Source organism: Panthera leo, chromosome B4 (genome assembly GCF_018350215.1).
Source record: "Panthera leo isolate Ple1 chromosome B4, P.leo_Ple1_pat1.1, whole genome shotgun sequence".
Taxonomy (NCBI): Eukaryota; Metazoa; Chordata; class Mammalia; order Carnivora; family Felidae; genus Panthera; species Panthera leo.
Window position 1 is genome coordinate 45362550 of NC_056685.1, and position 17330 is coordinate 45379879.

A 17330-nucleotide genomic window follows, 5' to 3' on the forward strand; every position below is an offset into this window, starting at 1 on the left:
AGTCAGTTGAGCGTCCGACTTTGCTCAGGTCATCATCTCACAGTTTGTGAGTTCGAGCCCCGCATCAGGCTCGCTGCTGTCAGCGTAGAGCCCTCTTTGGATCCTCTGTCCCCCTCTCTCCCCGCCCCTTCCCTGCTCACACTCTCTCTCTCAAAAATAAATCCAACTTTTTTTTTTTAATGCAGGTCTTGGTAGGCTTATTATGTGCATGGGGAATAGTAGAACATAGGCGCAGAAAAATGGTCTCTCTTCCTTTCACTCATCATTAACTGCTATATTATTCGATTTTGTTGAGTTAAAGTTGCAAGAGATAACTGTGAGGCCGGTTCTGCGTTATACGTTCTCCCTCATCTCGCCCATACGGCTTCTGTTACATTAGCAGCTGTGAGCCACATGACGTCTCAAGACCAGTGCCTATGAGCATTGAGTGCCCGCGGGCAAGTAGCCAGCGAGGGCGGCACTTTATTCCTGGATGTGTTCAAAGCGGAGCGCCACCTACACCTCCCTCCTCTTCCCATTTATAAATCTACTTCTCCAAGGATATACAGATTTTTTGGCTCTATTTTTAGTCTGTTGATAACTTGAGAAAGCCTCCAACGATCAAAGTCTTGGATGGGGAGGATTCAATTCACCCAGTCTTTTCTGCATCCCTAATAGACGCTGAAAATCAATCCGAATTCTGACTCTGGGTGGGAACTGCATGCGTAAGTGTACTGTGATGGATAAGAACACACACCCTGAAGCCAGACTGCCTGGGTTCAAATCTGCCCCTCTCGGCCCCTCTTGTTTCCATGGCCGTAGGACCTTGGGCACATCCCTTAAGTGCACTGAGCCCGAGTTCCCCGATCTGAACACCTATGTCATGGTTTTGCTGTGAGCATGCAATTAAATGAGCTAATATTTACAAAGTGCTTACAATAGTGCGAGATGATAGACGTGCCTAATAGATGACTGTTAAGTAAATTAAATGGTCCTGATTAGACAGAGTTGCCTCTGGGTCCAAGGCTCTATTCCATTTAGACACTGTAACTCGTAGGGCTGTAACCGCCGTAGGGCTGTTAGGTTGGAGGAAAGGGGGCTTCTTTTTTCCCAGTTACTCTAGAGAATGAAAAAAGAAAAAGCAGTAGGACTTGACTTTGAACACCGAAGTTTATCAAGCCTCTCTCCAGCTTGGTCTACGTGTCCACCTTGTCCTTACACCCTGACCGGTTTCCTCGGGGGCCTCAAGCAGGTAGCTGGGTCTGTCAGGGTCACTTCTGTAAAACTGCTAGGATCGCCTGGTATTCCCTGGACTGACAGTGACCTGATGGGTCCCTTTTGCACACAGCCCAGGGCCTTCATGCCGGTTCCCCACGAGGGGGTTTCCGCGGTAACTGTGCTTGCTTTGGGGGACCGGGGCTGTGGGAGAGATTAATGGGAAGTGAAAAGAGAAACTGTTGCCTTTCACCAGAAGGGCTGGTTGGAGTGTGTGACTCCTCTTGTATTTAGGGAAAAGATTACTCATGAGTATTTTCTTCCATAGAATATAAAGAACCTCAAATTACTACTTGTGAGCCCCCACCCCCATTCCCCCCACCTCCCTCCGGTTCAGTGACTCCTCTGCAGACACTTCAGCATTTCACTCTCATTTCCCCTCCCCAGTGGGATTCGGTTCTGTATTTGCCTTGGCGCGCGAACTTCCAATAAGCTACCGCATCGTTTTTCCTGTTTCTGACTGTCTTCTGCTCCGTGGCCCATCTACCGCCAGGCTCTTTCCTAGGCCAAGCTTGACTGGAGCCCCCTATTTGCACCCCCCCGCCCCCCGCCGGGCCTGGCTGTGCCCGTGCTGCTCCTGTGAAAGAGAGGAAGGGGAAAAATTCCCAATAACAGATGACTGATCGCTGTGCTGTTTCTGTTCAAAGGCGACACCGCTGATGATAGGAAGTAAACATTAAGGTTTTTTTACCGGTTCAAAAGTTGAGATTTTGCTAAGCCGTCCTCACGCCCACTGCCATTTCACTGTGATTCCAGATATGTGTTTTGTCAAGGTCGTTGGAAAGACGGGGGGGGGGGGGGGGCACCTTCTGTATCCAAGGACTGTTTTTGATAGGCATTACTTCTGGGTAGAGTTAAGAGTCAAAAACAAAACCTTAAATTCTTTAGTGGCTGTGTTTTATTCTCAGGATCATAGAGCAGTAGCATACTATACATTATTTTTTTTTATTTTTTTTTTTATTATTTATTCTTGAGAGAGAGACAGCATGAACAGGGGAGGGGCAGAGCAAGAGAGGGAGACGCAGAATCGGAAGCAGGCTCCAGGCTCTGAGCTGTCAGCGCAGAGCCCAACGCGGAGCTCGAACCCACCAGCCGGGAGATCATGACCTGGGCCGAAGTTGGACTCTTCACCGACTGAGCCACCCAGGCGCCCCATACTACACATTATGATTTCATGATGCCACTTCCTTTTGCCACGTAAAATTGTAAAACTTAAAACCCAAGGGGAAAAAAGCTCTTGGACGCCCATCTCTAATTCTGCCAGTGCCCGTACTTCTTTCTTGGTGTCCTACACGAGAGACTGCTTGAGAAAGGACTTCCCCAGAGTTCAAGGAAGCCAGCTACCATTCTTCAGAACTAGACTTTGCAAAGGAGCCACCTGGAAGACAGAGCCAATAGTCATGCCCAGAGGCTCTGGACCTTCTCCAAGGGAACTGAGCTATTCCTTCCCTGATCCACGAGGAAGGAGAAACAGCATACACAAGTAGACCAGACAGTTCTTTGTTATGCTTGATTGAAGGATGAAAAGGTGACTCTTTCCAGGATCAAACTGAAGGGCCCTTTTCGAGCACACTCATGGAGTCTCCTTAGGAAGTTTAAGTAACTTCCTGGAGAGACTGAAGCTCTTCTTGGCAAACCCTGACTCCATTGTATTTGAACCATTAATTCACACGGTGCAGTTTTGGAGAATGAAGCTCTGTTGGGCACGTAGCTCCTTCCAACCCCTAAGTTCTCATTTTGGTCTCAGGACTGCTTTCAGTTGTTAAGAATTATTGAAGACCCCAAAGAGCTTCGCTCATGTGGATCCTGTCTATATTTACCATATTGGAAACTAAAACTGAGAATTTCAAAAACACTTAACTTACTGAAAAGTAATAAGCTAAGCTGATGTTAGCATAAATATATATTTATGAATATATCTTCCAGAAAGTAGTGAGAGAAGTGGCATTGTCTTACATTTTTGCAAGTCTCTAATGTCTGGCTTCATAGAAGATGGCTGGATTCTCACGCCTGCTGCAATATCACACGTTGTGTAGCTTCTAGAAAATCCCACTGTATACTCATGAACGAATGAGGCTGAAATAGTAGATAACCTCTTAATATTGCTATGAAAAGAGGTTTGACTTCATTGACACTCTGAAAAGTGCTTGGGAACCCTGAGGGGTCCCCAGATCACACTTTGAGAACCACTGTTCTAAACCACTTGAATGATATGCCAAAGATGTCCCACAACAGCAAAATAAAATAAAAATATAGATTCACAGTCAGACTTCCAGAAAAGCCCAGCCTGAGTTCTCCTCTCCACCTAAGCTACAGCCCTCCCTTTGGCCCACTTCTGGTCCCACTCAGAGCCCAATACCACCCCCGGCAGAAAGTTCTAACATCAAAAAGTAGAATAAAAAGGCAAAAGACCTTTTATCCTTGCTTTGCCCTCTCATTCCCAGAGGCTAGCCTGATAGTTTCCCAGAGGCTGAGTGAATTGCTCTTCCTGGAAGAAATTTCAGGGAACACTTTATTATTTGGCAGCTCTCAAAGGTCAGGCCCGACTCTGGAACGTTCTCACTTCAAAAGGACACTGAGGGGGCGCCTGGGTGGCTCGGTCGGTTAAGCGTCCGACTTAGGCTCAGGTCATGATCTCGCGGTCCGTGAGTTCGAGCCCCGCCTCGGGCTCTGGGCTGACAGCTCAGAGCCTAGAGCCTGTTTCCGATTCTGTGTCTCCCTCTCTCTGCCCCTCCCTGGCTCACGCTCTGTCTCTCTCTGTCTCAAAAATAAATAAACGTTAAAAAAAAATTTTTTTTAATAAAAAAAACAAAAGGACACTGGGTGGCAATCAGATCAGCTCTAATTCTAAGGTCCCCTCCGAAGCACATTGGCATTTGTCATGACTCTGAGTTCCTTGGGTGTTTCAGGCCACTGTGGAGCTTCAGCTTTGGGGCATACCTGAATCAAGGCAGACCCTGGACCTGGGCAGGGAAGGGCAGGCCAGCAAGGCCTAGGGTCCATCAAAGACTAAAAAAGGATCGTTCTTCTCATGTTGCCTCTGAATAAATAGTTCATCCGATACCACACTTGGGCACTTACAAATCTTGAGCTTTGCCTTGGGATTCAGAGTTGAACATAAGAGCTCTTCAGACCTGGAGACTCCATTTTATTAACCATTCAGAAAGCTTTTCCTTTATTCCAACTGTCTAACTGACAAGACCTTTTTTTTTTTTCCTCCCTCTCTCTCTCTCTCTCTTTCTGCCTCGCTCTCTCTCCAACAGGCTTGCAGCCAATTTACTGGAGCAGGGATGACGTAGCCCAGTGGCTCAAGTGGGCTGAAAACGAATTTTCTTTAAGGCCAATTGACAGCAACACGTTTGAAATGAACGGCAAAGCGCTCCTGCTGCTGACCAAAGAGGACTTTCGCTATCGATCTCCTCATTCAGGTGAGAGTCTGGACTCCTGACACGTGTTCGGCTTGGAAAATCTGTTAGTCATTGCTTGGTCTTTGCCACCACCCATCACGCCCAAGAAATCCCCACGGTAGGTCACCGTGAGCACAAAGACCGTGACCTAGCTTCATAGAGGAAAGATTTTGCTGACTAAGTCCACTGGAGGGGAAAAGAGGAAGAATTTCCAGATCGAGGGGAAACTTTGAAGGTCGGGAGAAGGACCCACAGGGTCCTCAAGGAGCTTAAGGGGTCTAGTTGTGCCACCAAATCAAGGAGAAAATGCATTCCGGCCCTTTGACTCTGCCTTGCTCCTGATTCTGGAAACTTTTGAAAGTGATGCTTGAGAGTGAGTGTAGGTGGTGAACTGCTCAGTTAAAACCAAAGACACAGGAAGAAGGGGCGTGAGCCCTTGCTCAGGTAGATGGAGTAGAAAGGGAAGAAGACGTGAGGGAAACAGAAGATAAGGATGGGAAGAGGTGGAGGTCCTAGGAGCCACGGCAAGTGTAGAAATAAAGGGCTTTGGGTGATTTCCTTTGGAAGTACTGATTTTTCTTTTTTAAGCTTATTTCTTTATCTTGAGAGAGGGACAGAGAGAGAGTGCACGCGAGCGCAAGCAAGGGAGGGGCAGAGAGAGAGAATCTCAAGTGGGCTCTGCACTGTCAGCTCAGAGCCCGATGTGGGGCTCGAACCCACAAACCGTGAGATCGTGACCTGAGCTTGAAATCGAGAGTCGGACGCTTAACCGACTGAGCCACCCTGGTGCCCCAAGAGTACTGAATTTTTTGAAGTATGGCATCCTGTAGCTTATAGAAATCCTGAAAAGGGCAAGTGGAAGATTTCCCAGGCTCCTCTAACCGGGCAGTTTTGTCAACATAAGGGCTCCGAAGACCGCATAGGAAGATTTGATTCAGCAAAGAGCGTTTGTACCTACAAAATGTATTTCTGACATAGGTGTAAGACTTCAAATGAACTTTCTAATTTCACTTCTTAAACTTTATGGATACTTAGGAGATAGTTATTTGGGAACCCCGTATGTGAAATGGGGAACTTTTGCCTTTTGAGGGGCTAGTTATTCAGGTACCAACAGGCGCTCCTTGTCTCAAGCCTCTTTGTGGCCAACTTTGATATACCTTGTCTGGTGGAGACTCTCTTTGTCTTGACAAAGGGCAGAGATCCTGTGTAAGGTCTTGGCATAGTTCCCTTATTTACTCCATAGTTAACCCTTACTTACTCCTGGAGGCCTGCCAGAAGTTAGTAAACTAACTGTCGTGAGGAAACATCCCCATCACAGGGCGTGAGGTAAGGATATAGAACAGTATCTCCCCCGCTTTTCCCAATCGCTGCAAACCGTTTATATGAGGAAATGATAAAGGGAAGTTTCCCTGAGAAGTATAGAAGTTATTGAAACTCGAAAGTTCACATCTCTGAAAAACAGATCATTTTTAACATTTTATAAAGGAATGGACCCAGCCATACCTGAAACGTTTTGTCTCAAATCATTGATTCTTTCTGTAGTCTCAGGGTAAGAAAATTAAAACAACTATATAAATAAATAAAGCTAGCCTAAAAGGAAACTAAATAGTCCCCTTTTTCTTAATATTTATTTATTTTTGGGAGAGAGAGAGACGGAGCATGAGCAGGGGAGGGGGGTGGGGGACACAGAATCTGAAGCAGGCTCCAGGCTCTGAGCTGTCAGCACAGAACCCAACGCAGGGCTTGAACCCACGGACCACGAGATCATGACCGGAGCGGAGGCCGGATGCCCAATCGACTGAGCCACCCAGGCACCCCTAAATAGTCCCTTTTAATGCAAAAATACTTACCTTTTCTGTTCCAGTGGAACCTCAAAGGTATACTCAAAGGAGCAAAGCTACCTCTCTGGAGGAAAAGAACTTTTAACTCTTTAGTGTGTTCCAGAAAAACCACTCGTGTCAGGCAAACGAGGGAAAACACAGTGATATGTTTTGACTGGATTTGACTTAGCCCTTAGCCGGGGCTAAGACTCCCTGAGTCTGTAAATCCCCCCAACCATCATATCTCAGGTACTCCTTTTCGTTGCTGATTTCTTTTTCTCCCTAGAGGTCTCTCTCCGCTTTACTTAGAAAGTGGGTTCTCTCTGCTCAAAACTGGAAGCCAGGATAGGCAAAAGCCTACCAGTAGTCCCCTGCCATTTTGTCAGGTCTTTGCCAGAGTGGGCCATGTGGAATATAGACAGGCTCCCACTGTCCTGCTGGATAGGATTGCATTGAACCTAGAGGCAAAAGGAAGCTGGAGAAAGGAAAGGGCAGAGCAGGATGGGGCTTAGGAGAGAAGGAAGGGAGTTGATTTGGAACACGAAGGATGGATAGAACGGAGAAGGTGGGGAGAGAAGAACATTCCAGGCAACTGGGGCAGCACTATCTTAATGTATCTGGATGACGTGAAGTAGCCCATCTGATGAATGGAAGAGGCGGGAGGTAGGAGACCGGATAAAGCCAGTGCACTCGCTGGGCCTGAGGTGCTTAGACCCCAGGTAGGTGGCAGTAGAAATTCATTCCATGCGTATTCTCTGAGCACCTCCATGCTAGAGTTACAGAAGTGCGGGCTAAGGAGGTTCAGGCATCGCAGAGGCAATTTCTGGCTGGATTGTCAAATGCAGCTCAAGGGTATGGTAATGGAGCCGGGACTTTGAAAGCTTGGAAAGGAACCTAAGGTAGAGGTAAGGAAAGGTGTTAAGGAGGAGCCGTAGGCCAGTTCATGTGCCAATGGGGTTCAGACATAAGGCCACACAGATTCCATCCTGCCTGAAACAGTGTTCATCGTCACTCATCACCCCTTCCCCACTTGGCCGAATGCCTTTTCCTATTAGAAGTTCTGCTGACCTTCTCCGGGAAAGCTTTCCCTGCTTCACATCCCTGCTTCCCTGATTGTGCCCTGCCTGCCTTCCTTTTCCTCCACCTCTTCCCACCTCAGTCTGGGCTAGGTGCTGTTCCTCTTATGTCGCAGAGCATACCCTAATTCTGTCATGGCTCCTGACACACACACACACACACACACACACACAAACACACACACACACACCATGTTTTATAGGATTGCTTTCTGTTCTGCATCCCTCTACTAGAGGAGGGAGTTCATTTGGGTAAGGGTTGTGTCTTGTCAAGCTGGCCTGTCTGCACCATCCAGTTGGCACTCAATATTGATCGAATGATGACCCAACACATGAGTCCCTTAAAGCCCGCGTTAAGAAGCTCGGATTTTATTTGGCAGGGCATGGGAAACCACTGACGAGTTTTGATCAATAACAGAATTGGAGCCCTCCCTTTGGAGCAGACCTTGGCTGTCAGTGCATAGGGTAGACTCATTTGGTCACTAAAAACAGGAAAACCAGTTAGGATGCTATAGCTACAGTCCTAATTGGAGACATTGAAATCCAGAACTAGATCGATGAGAATAAAATAACAGTACTTCAGGCACGGAATGGTTAGCTAAGAAGAGGGGCTCATCTGCAGGAAGCAGTAAGATTCATTTTGGCCCAGCAATGCCACGGTATCCAAAAAGATTCATCCTGTTCTGCTGCTGGAAATCTGAGACCGGAGCCAGGCCAGAGCTGGGAATAGTAGACGTGAGCATTACCCCTATTGTGTTGAGCTGGGGGTAAAGAGAAATATATACTGCAGGTAATTTAATTAAGGCATCGACCAGAAAGCCGTGGACAGAATTTCAAGGTGATACCTGCCAGGAGGGGCTGCAAGAAAACTGACCACAAAAAGAGGGATATTGTCAGAGGGTTTGGAAACGAGCTGCGAAAGAGTTCAGGAGACGTTCGCGTGGAGTGGCCGCGTAGCAGGGTAGTGAGGCATGATCTACCTACTCGGATTCTCCTCGGGTAGGGACAAGGTGTAAATAGAAAATCTTCTTCAGTGTTCCCATGTAGCATTTGCCACTGCTTCTTCTGACATGGGCTTTCTGGTTTAGCGTTTGATATAGTAGATGTCTGGAGGCCCACGTTCTATACGTGGCTCATCCGCAGGTCACAGTACTTCTTTGGCCCCTATTTTCCTCATCTGTAAAATGGGATTTCTACCATATGGATCCAAAGCCCCCTTCGGCTCTTAACAGTTAGGCCCAACCTCAACCAGGAAACAATATTAAGCTTCTATGACATAGTACAATCTCCTACCCTACAGGCAATGAATAAATACTTTGATCCCCTTCAACCTATATGTCTTGTAAAACTGATACTTCGGTCAGTTTTTTTCTGTCTTTCTTTGAATGTTTTTTGCTGCCTCAGATGAATCAGCAGCAGCTTCTCACTAGTCATGGAGCCGCTGGAATAAGCAAAAGTATCTGGTTGCCCCGTCACCGTGAATTGGATGTTTATAGCTTCCTCCCAACCTTATTTCCTGCCTGGCCCCACCCAGAATTATGCGGTCTGTATATGGACATAACATTCCCCAACACAACCCATTTCAAATGTAGAGAGGAGGGAACAGTGTCCAATGAATTTTAATGACCTGAAATATTAATATATCGTAGGTCCAAATATGGTAGCCTCTCTGAACTCTACATTCTTTGACCCGTTTCACAAACTACACCTGTCTTGTCCATTTCCAGGACAAGAGTTCTCCATGTTCAACCTCTAGAATAAAGCGGGGAACATTTAGAATGTGCTTTAAATAACATATTATCTCCAAACAGAAGATGGTAAGGCTGAAGATACATGGGATATTTTCTTTGGAATATTCTCCCAGGTAGGGGACACAAGATGTGAATTTATAACATTTGCAAAACTAAGGAAAAAATGCAGAGGAATCTTAACTTTATAAAAATTTTACCTGTACGGGATAATCTTACCTACTCTTTGAGCTACTAGATAGTAACTGCCTTAAATGGTCTGGGATGATTTAAATTCAAAGGGATATTTGACTATTTGACCTCTTTGAGACTTGAGAATAAGGAACAGAGAAGTTAACATTGATATTAACTCTTTTAGAGTTATCCACCGTTAGACATCAAGATGGAATAGATTTACGTACACATTATTTATAAGAACAACAGCCACAAAAGCCACAAGATATTTTCAGTTCAATTCATGTTAGACTCTCTACTGATGCTAAAAAATGGAAAATAAGCATCTTTTCAAAGCTCCTTCAATTCAATTCAGCAAAAAACGTATGGTGGATTTACAAAGCAAATTAGTCTTCCAGTGTACCAGAATGTGATGTGGCAAATTATTTCTTCCCTCTCCAACGCACCAGAACCTTTGTTTGGGGAAATACGCTTCGCTTGTGACCTCCAAATATAGTAAAATTCCCTTTCAAGGTTAAACGAAAAATACTGATCTGTATCTTCATAACGTTCCTCCTCGGACCGACTTGCTTATTCATTTCTGTTAAGCAACCGTAGGTGCATTTGCTGGGTTGAATGGTTGGGTCAGCTGGCTATTTTAGAATCAAGTTGCAGAAACTGAGGGTATTGGTCACGGAGGGGAATTATGGTCCCGAAGTGTGGGAGTTGCAGGAAGCGTGACCCTTGACTGAGACACCGAGAGTTGGCTATACTCCTTGTGTCTGTGAACAGAGCAGGGGAAAAAAAAGCATCTACACATCAGAGAAATGGTTAAGAAGCCAGTTACAGAAAAGTCTTTTAATTTCTTAGCTCTTCCCTTGTCCCATTTGTAAAGTGGTAGTGATGACCGATCCCTGTGCCAGACAGCATGGCATTATCACCTGTAAAACAGACCACACGTCCTGTAACAAAGCACCTACTCATTTTACAATATTCGTATTTTCTCACATGCTTAGTTTTTGGTTTATCTGTAATACCCCTCTGTGTTCTGCATCCGCTAAAGGCAGTTGTCTCACTATATCTCTTTTCTAACTGATTTATTCTTGCCTTAAATGCAGTGTTCACGTTTTCCCACAACCTGCACCCTTTTTCTCGGGATCTCTGTGTCTTGAGACACAGATACCAAGCTAACTCTCAAATATTGGTTCCTAAGTAAAAGACTAGCTTATGGTTATGGTTACAGAAATCACTCTGTACTAAATACAAAGGCCTGTACTTTAATCAGCCTACAAAAATGGATTGAATGGAATTTTCAGAAAATAAGGTCTAACAGAGTTCAAAAGCAAAGCTGTGCCCTGATGGGAGGGGCCTATCGTGGCCTCCAGTGGGACCTCAATAGACCAGCACCAGCCTTGGCGTTCTCCCTGCTGAACACACACCGAGACTGAACGAACTGAGGCCGTGGACTTCATCCTGAACATCTACTGGAGGCCGAGAGGACCCAGCAGAGAGAATTTGATGACAAATCTGAAAAGCATCCCTCCCAGCCTTGCCCCCTTTGTGTTTTAAGAATTGGTCAAAAGGAAACCAAAATCTCTGAATAAAAACAGAAGAGAAAGAGAAAAGAGAACAGTTTGCAAATTTAAGAATGTGTTACTTCAGATAATCTTCACATGAGGATATGTACATAGTAAATCATCCCCTGAAAAGTGCACATTTTAAGAATGTTAAAATTCTGCTTTAAATCTACCGAACTTGAGAAGTTAAGTGATGCAAAGCCCCGGGGGGACGGGCTGTGGGTAGCACAGGAGATGACATCGTGCAAGGGTCCCAGCCTTCTGGAGAACAAGTAGTGTCTAAGAACTTTAAGAGTGATCAAAACTCAAAATAAGTCAGTCAGAGGAAGACAAATATCATATGATTTCACTCATCTGTGGAATTTAAGAAACAAAACAGATGAACATAAGAGAAGGGAAGAAAAAAATAAGATAAAAACAGAGAGGGAGGCAAACCATAAGAGACTTTTTTTTTAATGTTTATTTTTATTTTTGAGAGAGACAGATCATGAGCAGGGGAGGGGCAGAGAGCGAGGGAGACAGAATCTGAAGCAGGCTCCAGGCTCTGAGCTGTCAGCACAGAGCCCTATGCTGGGCTCAGACTCATGAACCACAAGATCATGACCTGAGCCAAAGTAGGACTCTTAACTGACTGAGCCACCCAGGTGCCCCAAAAGACTCTTAAATACAGAGAACAAACTGAGGGTTACTGATCCCCATCAGTGGAGGGTGGAGGGGGGGGATGGGCATTAAGGAGGGTATTTTTTGGGATGAGCACTGGATGTTATAATGTAAGTGATGAATCACCAAGTTCTATTCCTGAAATCATTATTATACGATATGTTAACTGACTTGGATTTAAATAAAAAGTGGGGGGAAAAAGAGTGACCAAAACCCTTTTACTGATGATACTATTTTGAGAAAATATCCCAGGGGCTCCTTAGTCAGTTGGGCGTCATCAGACTTCGACTTGGGTCATGATCTCACGGTTTTGAGTTTGAGGCCTGTGTCGGGCTCTGTGCTGACAGCTCAGAGCCTGGAGCCTGCTTCGGATTCTGTGTCTCCCTCTCTGTCTCTCTCTCTCTGCCCTTTCCCTACTCACACACTCTCTCTCTCTTTCTCTCTTCTCAAAAAAAAAAGAAAAGAAAGAAAATATCCCAAGGATGCAGTCCAGTGGGGGGAAAGAAAAGATACCCTTAGCAATCCTGTTTATAAAACGTGGAAATGCCCAAGCCACCCACAGTATGGGACTTGCTACATAAACTTGGAGAATGTAAATATAAAGGAATGTACTGTGACTCTACGACTATTCATTGAGTCACTTATTATTTCTTCAGTAGATTATAGGGCCTTGCAGATCATGTTCGTGGTTCTAAAGGTTGTTTTAAAGACAGGTAGAAGCCATTCTGCATTTTAAGCAGAGACTGGGATGCGTGCAAAGGTACAAAGTGTGAAGAATGGATGTGGGGTGGTTGGCTTGGCTGGCATCCAGGAGCAAAGGTGGTAACTTGAAGTAGGACAGAACCAGCAGGGGATGATGCCAGGGCTATTGAGAAGGTAGAGTCTGAAAGTCTTGGTGACTGATGCTAGATGAGAGAAGGAGAGGAGTTAATTAAGCATGACTCCCAGGTTTCTGGCCTGATCAACTGGGCATTCGCTGGACTAGGAAACACCATGTGGGTCGTAAAGACTTACCCTGGACACATTAAGCGTGTGGTGTCCGTATGTCACGCAAGAGGAAGTATCTAGGAGATAGCGGAAGGTTCTGGAGTTGAGAAGAAATTCCTGGCTGGAGTAGATTTAGCATAGACAGGCTGATTGAGGCCACGGGAGGAGATGAGATTACTGGGGAGAAAGACTCGTGTGAGCCTAGGGAGACTTAATAGTGCAGGGTTGGAGGAGGAAGCGCAGAGAGGTAGGAAAAAAATCCAGGAGGGGAACGTCTGAAGCCATGGAATGTTCTAGAAGGAGGCAGGTAGTGAGTGCTGCTGCTGAATGTTGCTGAAAGTCAGAGTCCCCAGGTACCGACCATCCTCCCCTGATGAGGTCAGCAGTCGAAGGGGAGAGTCGTGGAGATAGCAGAGCTGGTCAGTCCCTCAGACAAGCTTGGCTGTGATGCAACCAGAAAAACAGCAGTAGTTGGAGGGGAAGATGAGGACTACGGGTGTGTGCGTGTGCATGCGTGTGTGTAGAAAACAGGAAAACCTGACACTGCTCAAATGCTAAAGGAAGAATCCCATAGAAAGAGGCTGAAGATACAACTGTGAACTAGAGAGAGAGACTGAACTAGAAATGTCTATGTGACATGATGTCAACTGGAAGAAAACATACTCGACATATACAAATGTGACTTCATGCATTGTATATGCACTTTAAATACACAACTGTTGAAGCAAAGCAAATAGTTTCCAGATTTTTTGAGACACGTGTGTTACTAATTCTCACAGTCACAAGGGGTGCCACCTCTTGGGCCCACATTATCGCAGACACAGGGCTGCTGCCTGTCCACATCATCTCACCTGTCTTCCTAGCAGCCCAGCCAAGTCTGTGGCATTGTTCTCACTTGAGACAAAAGAAGGTTAAATAAGCCATGAGTTAAGCCTCACTGAGAAAAGATATTTCCCCGGGGGCATGCAGCTGACAAGTAGAGGAACCAGGGTTTGAACTTGGGACTTCTTTGATCCAGAGCCCAAGCTCTTCCCTCTAATAGGAAGGAAACAGAGATGACTTTAGCCCCCCAAATAGCATTTGTATGTTCTCAGCCTTCAGACACGAGTTACGTTGAGCAGGCAGCTTGTAGCAGGTTTGTTTACTCTCTCTACTTACCTGTTTGAAACAAATTACATATAAAATTTGTACTGTACTAAATACAATTCAGTATAAATTGTATTTATAAATACTATTACTGTATATATACTGCATGCTGCATACTTTATACTAATCCTGTATAAATAAATACTATTTATAAATATTATAAACACTAAATACTAAAAAAGAATTTATTCTCAAAGTAGATGCCTGGCTTTTCACCATCAAGACCACCGATGCAAAATTATATGTATGTGGAGCGTGTGGGTTTCTGTGCTGTATACGTGTGTGTGCATATGTGCTGTGTGTGTGTGTGCATACAAGTACAGCACACGTCACATGTGTGCATGTACCCAGGAGTACATCTAGGTCTTATGGGGCCTGAAGCTTATAATCTGGGGGACACAAGTAGGTCTAGGGCTCCTCCCGGGAGCCTATGCAGGTAAAAGCCTTGAAGCTCAACTAGCTTCCTGGCAACTCTACTTTGCACGTAAATGTGCGTCCATGAACTATGTATGTATGCACGAAGATACATAGAGAAACCAACCAGAGCTACTGCCCCTTAAACAATAGCCTTGGTTCCATTGTTTAGTACGATAACAGCACCTTTTACAGTCGGTACCGGGTATTTCTTTTCTGGGGAGACAGAGAAGATTTATCACGAATTAAATGGGCCAAGAATTTTTTGACAGGTGCTTTTGAATTCAAGCCAGTGGTCATTAGCTAAGTTAAATATGCAGTGCTATGGCTCACACTCTTTATTTTCAGCAGGCAAATAAATATAACATATATTTTTAAAAAAAATTTTTAATGTTAATTTATTTTTAAGAGACAGACAAAATGGGGGGGGGGGTGCGGGCAGAGAGAGAGGGAGACACAGAATTTGAAGCAGGCTCCAGGATCTGGGCTGTCAGCCCAGAGCCCAACATGGGGCTCGAACCCATAAACTGTGAGATCATGACCTGAGCCAAAGTCGGACGCTTAACCGACTGAGCCACCCAGGTGCCCCAAGTATAACTTATTTTTAAATGTCTTTTTTTTTAATCCAGAGATCTTTTTGTTAGTATTACTTTTTAGATATGATCTTCTGTGTATGTGAATATTTTTAACGTTTTTTTTTTTTTTTTTTTTTTTTTAATTTATTTTTGAGACAGAGAGAGACAGAGCATGAATGGGGGAGGGGCAGAGAGAGAGGGAGACACAGAATCGGAAGCAGGCTCCAGGCTCTGAGCCATCAGCCCAGAGCCCGACGCGGGGCTCGAACTCACAGACTGTGAGATCGTGACCTGAGCCGAAGTCGGACGCTTAACCGACTGAGCCACCCAGGCGCCCCAGTATGTGAATATTTTAAGAGTGTAGCAAGAGAACAGGCTGGGTGTCGAAGGGAATAGGAGGCAGGGGAGATGGGATAGGATGGGAGGCCGCCTTTATTTATGTGGAAAGCTGTTGTAGACAAGACACATGTTCTGTGTTGTTCCAGAGCCAAAACTAGGAACTGAGGTCCATGAGATTGCAGGGGAAGCCAGGTTCCAACTTAACAACAGAAGAACTTCCTATCAACTCGAGCTGTCCAAAAATGGTTTGCTTATGTTAGTGGCCAGCTGCCCATCACTGGAAGTGCTCAGCCAAAGCTACTTCTTGGCAGGGGAAGGGGAGGCAGGGGACTTCTACTGAACACAAGTTTGAGTCGATCGAAGTAACCTCTAGAATCCTTTCTAAGATTGCAAGCTGTTATCGGGCACACACTGTTACTGCCAACCACGCATACACAGGGCATGCACAGTAAGTTGGTTTTTCCCCCGTAGTAGTGATACATTTGTGCTAAGCCAGCCACATTCCCCGACTGAGCCCCTGGTTGCTGAGGAAACATGTCTGTGAATGGACTGATCCATCTATGGCCGTACTCTATGGTCTTAGAGTTAAATTTTCACACCCATTAGTCAGCCGTCCCAGGTGGCACTTACAAATGTTACCTTACTGGTTCTCATAACGGGCTTATGGTTTAGGTAAGGAACTGGCAGAGTTCCACTCGATTCACCCCTCCCCTGCTTTCTTTTGCACAGATAGGAACCTTCTCTGCCTGGCTCCCTTTGCCAGCTGTGGGATGAGAGACAGAAGAGAGCCAGCACAGAAGGCTGGGCAGGTCTGGGGCAGAGAACCTGCCAGTCCTTCCGTGGGGCTGCCCACCGGGCCAGGGGGAGGTGTTGGAGAAGCCAATATGGGTGAATGGCCTCCCTTAACCTTTTTCTTTTCTGGAGGGAGAACATAACAATGACCATGACCCACACACCCCTTCTTTGTTCTCCCCGTGAGAGTGCCTCAAGGGTCCACAGGTCTGCCCTGTGCCACTTTAATAATATCAATAATGATGGTGGTGAGGACAGTGGTGGTCACAAAACCAGCTAGTGTTTGCTGAGTTATTACTATTTGCTGGTCGCCGTGATGTGCTTTTCACAGGGATTGCCTCATCCAGTCCTCACACTGATTCTACGAGGCAGTTATTAACGTGACCATTTTAAAGACCAGGAAACTGAGAACTAGAGAGAGTGAAGAGCATGCCCAAGGCACCAGTCTGACTCCAGAGCATAGACTCTTCCCCATTCTGCTTTATTGCCTCACTTTCTATATGTACATAGAGAAGTGGAAACACAAAAAGAAGTGACCTGCCCTGGCTTTGACCACCTCCCAGCAGAAGAGTCTTTAACCTTCTCACAGCGGGACATCTGCAGCCCGGGGAGGCACTCCCGAGGAGGGGCCAGCATGAACACACGTACCTCACCTGCTCCCTCCTCGAACCCTCCCAGCAGACTTCCAAGGCAGATGCTGTTTGCATCTCACAGGGAAGTTCAGGGACTTGCTCAAGGTCACCTGGTGCAGAGGGGCTGGGACGCAAGCCCAGGCGGCCGCATCTGCACGTCCGTGCCTTCCCCGCCACATCAGCCTGCCTCTCTGAACGAACAAAGTTGAACACCCTCACAGACACTAAATTTATATTTCCTGGCCTCCTCTTCCAAAATGGATACACTAATTACTGACCATTTTTTTTAGTAATAGTAATCATCAGGAACACATTTTTCAGTGTGTTCGTTTTCTCTTCTGCGTACTACCGAAATAAAGCATTGCTGAAACCCACAGGATAAAACCCAGCGGGTGTGAGGCCGTGTAAATTAAGAAAAGTTCAGGAAGACATTACAGTAAACCCGAAGAAACAAAGTGTTGATTAGGGACTTATTTTTGTACGCGATTAAAATATGAATCATTAAAATAGGACCGTATTTCAGGCTCTATATTCTCATCGCATCAGAGACGACATTACCATGACTACTAGGTTCAGATTAGATGGGCTCCAGGCCTCCTGAGCTCAGAAAACACAGTCATGTGCACCACGGTTCTACCTGACACGGAACATTTGTAAAAGTCTGGCTCACGACACCTCTGCATCTTCTCACCCGTGTCATCAAAAGGAAATTCCCAAGTGACATGCTTGTCTTCAGCTCTTTAAAGGCTT

General features: G+C 45.7%; 1 protein-coding gene across 4 annotated transcripts in view; it reads left to right on the forward strand.

Moving 5' to 3' along the window:
* ETV6 (ETS variant transcription factor 6) overlaps positions 1–17330 on the forward strand; it is a 251012-nt gene that overhangs the window by 193700 nt on the left and 39982 nt on the right. For all 4 annotated transcript variants that reach the window (XM_042945815.1, XM_042945814.1, XM_042945813.1 and 1 more), the window contains one exon: positions 4518–4682. In XM_042945815.1, coding sequence (XP_042801749.1) covers positions 4518–4682 — 165 coding nt within the window. The remainder of the gene's footprint in view (positions 1–4517; positions 4683–17330) is intronic.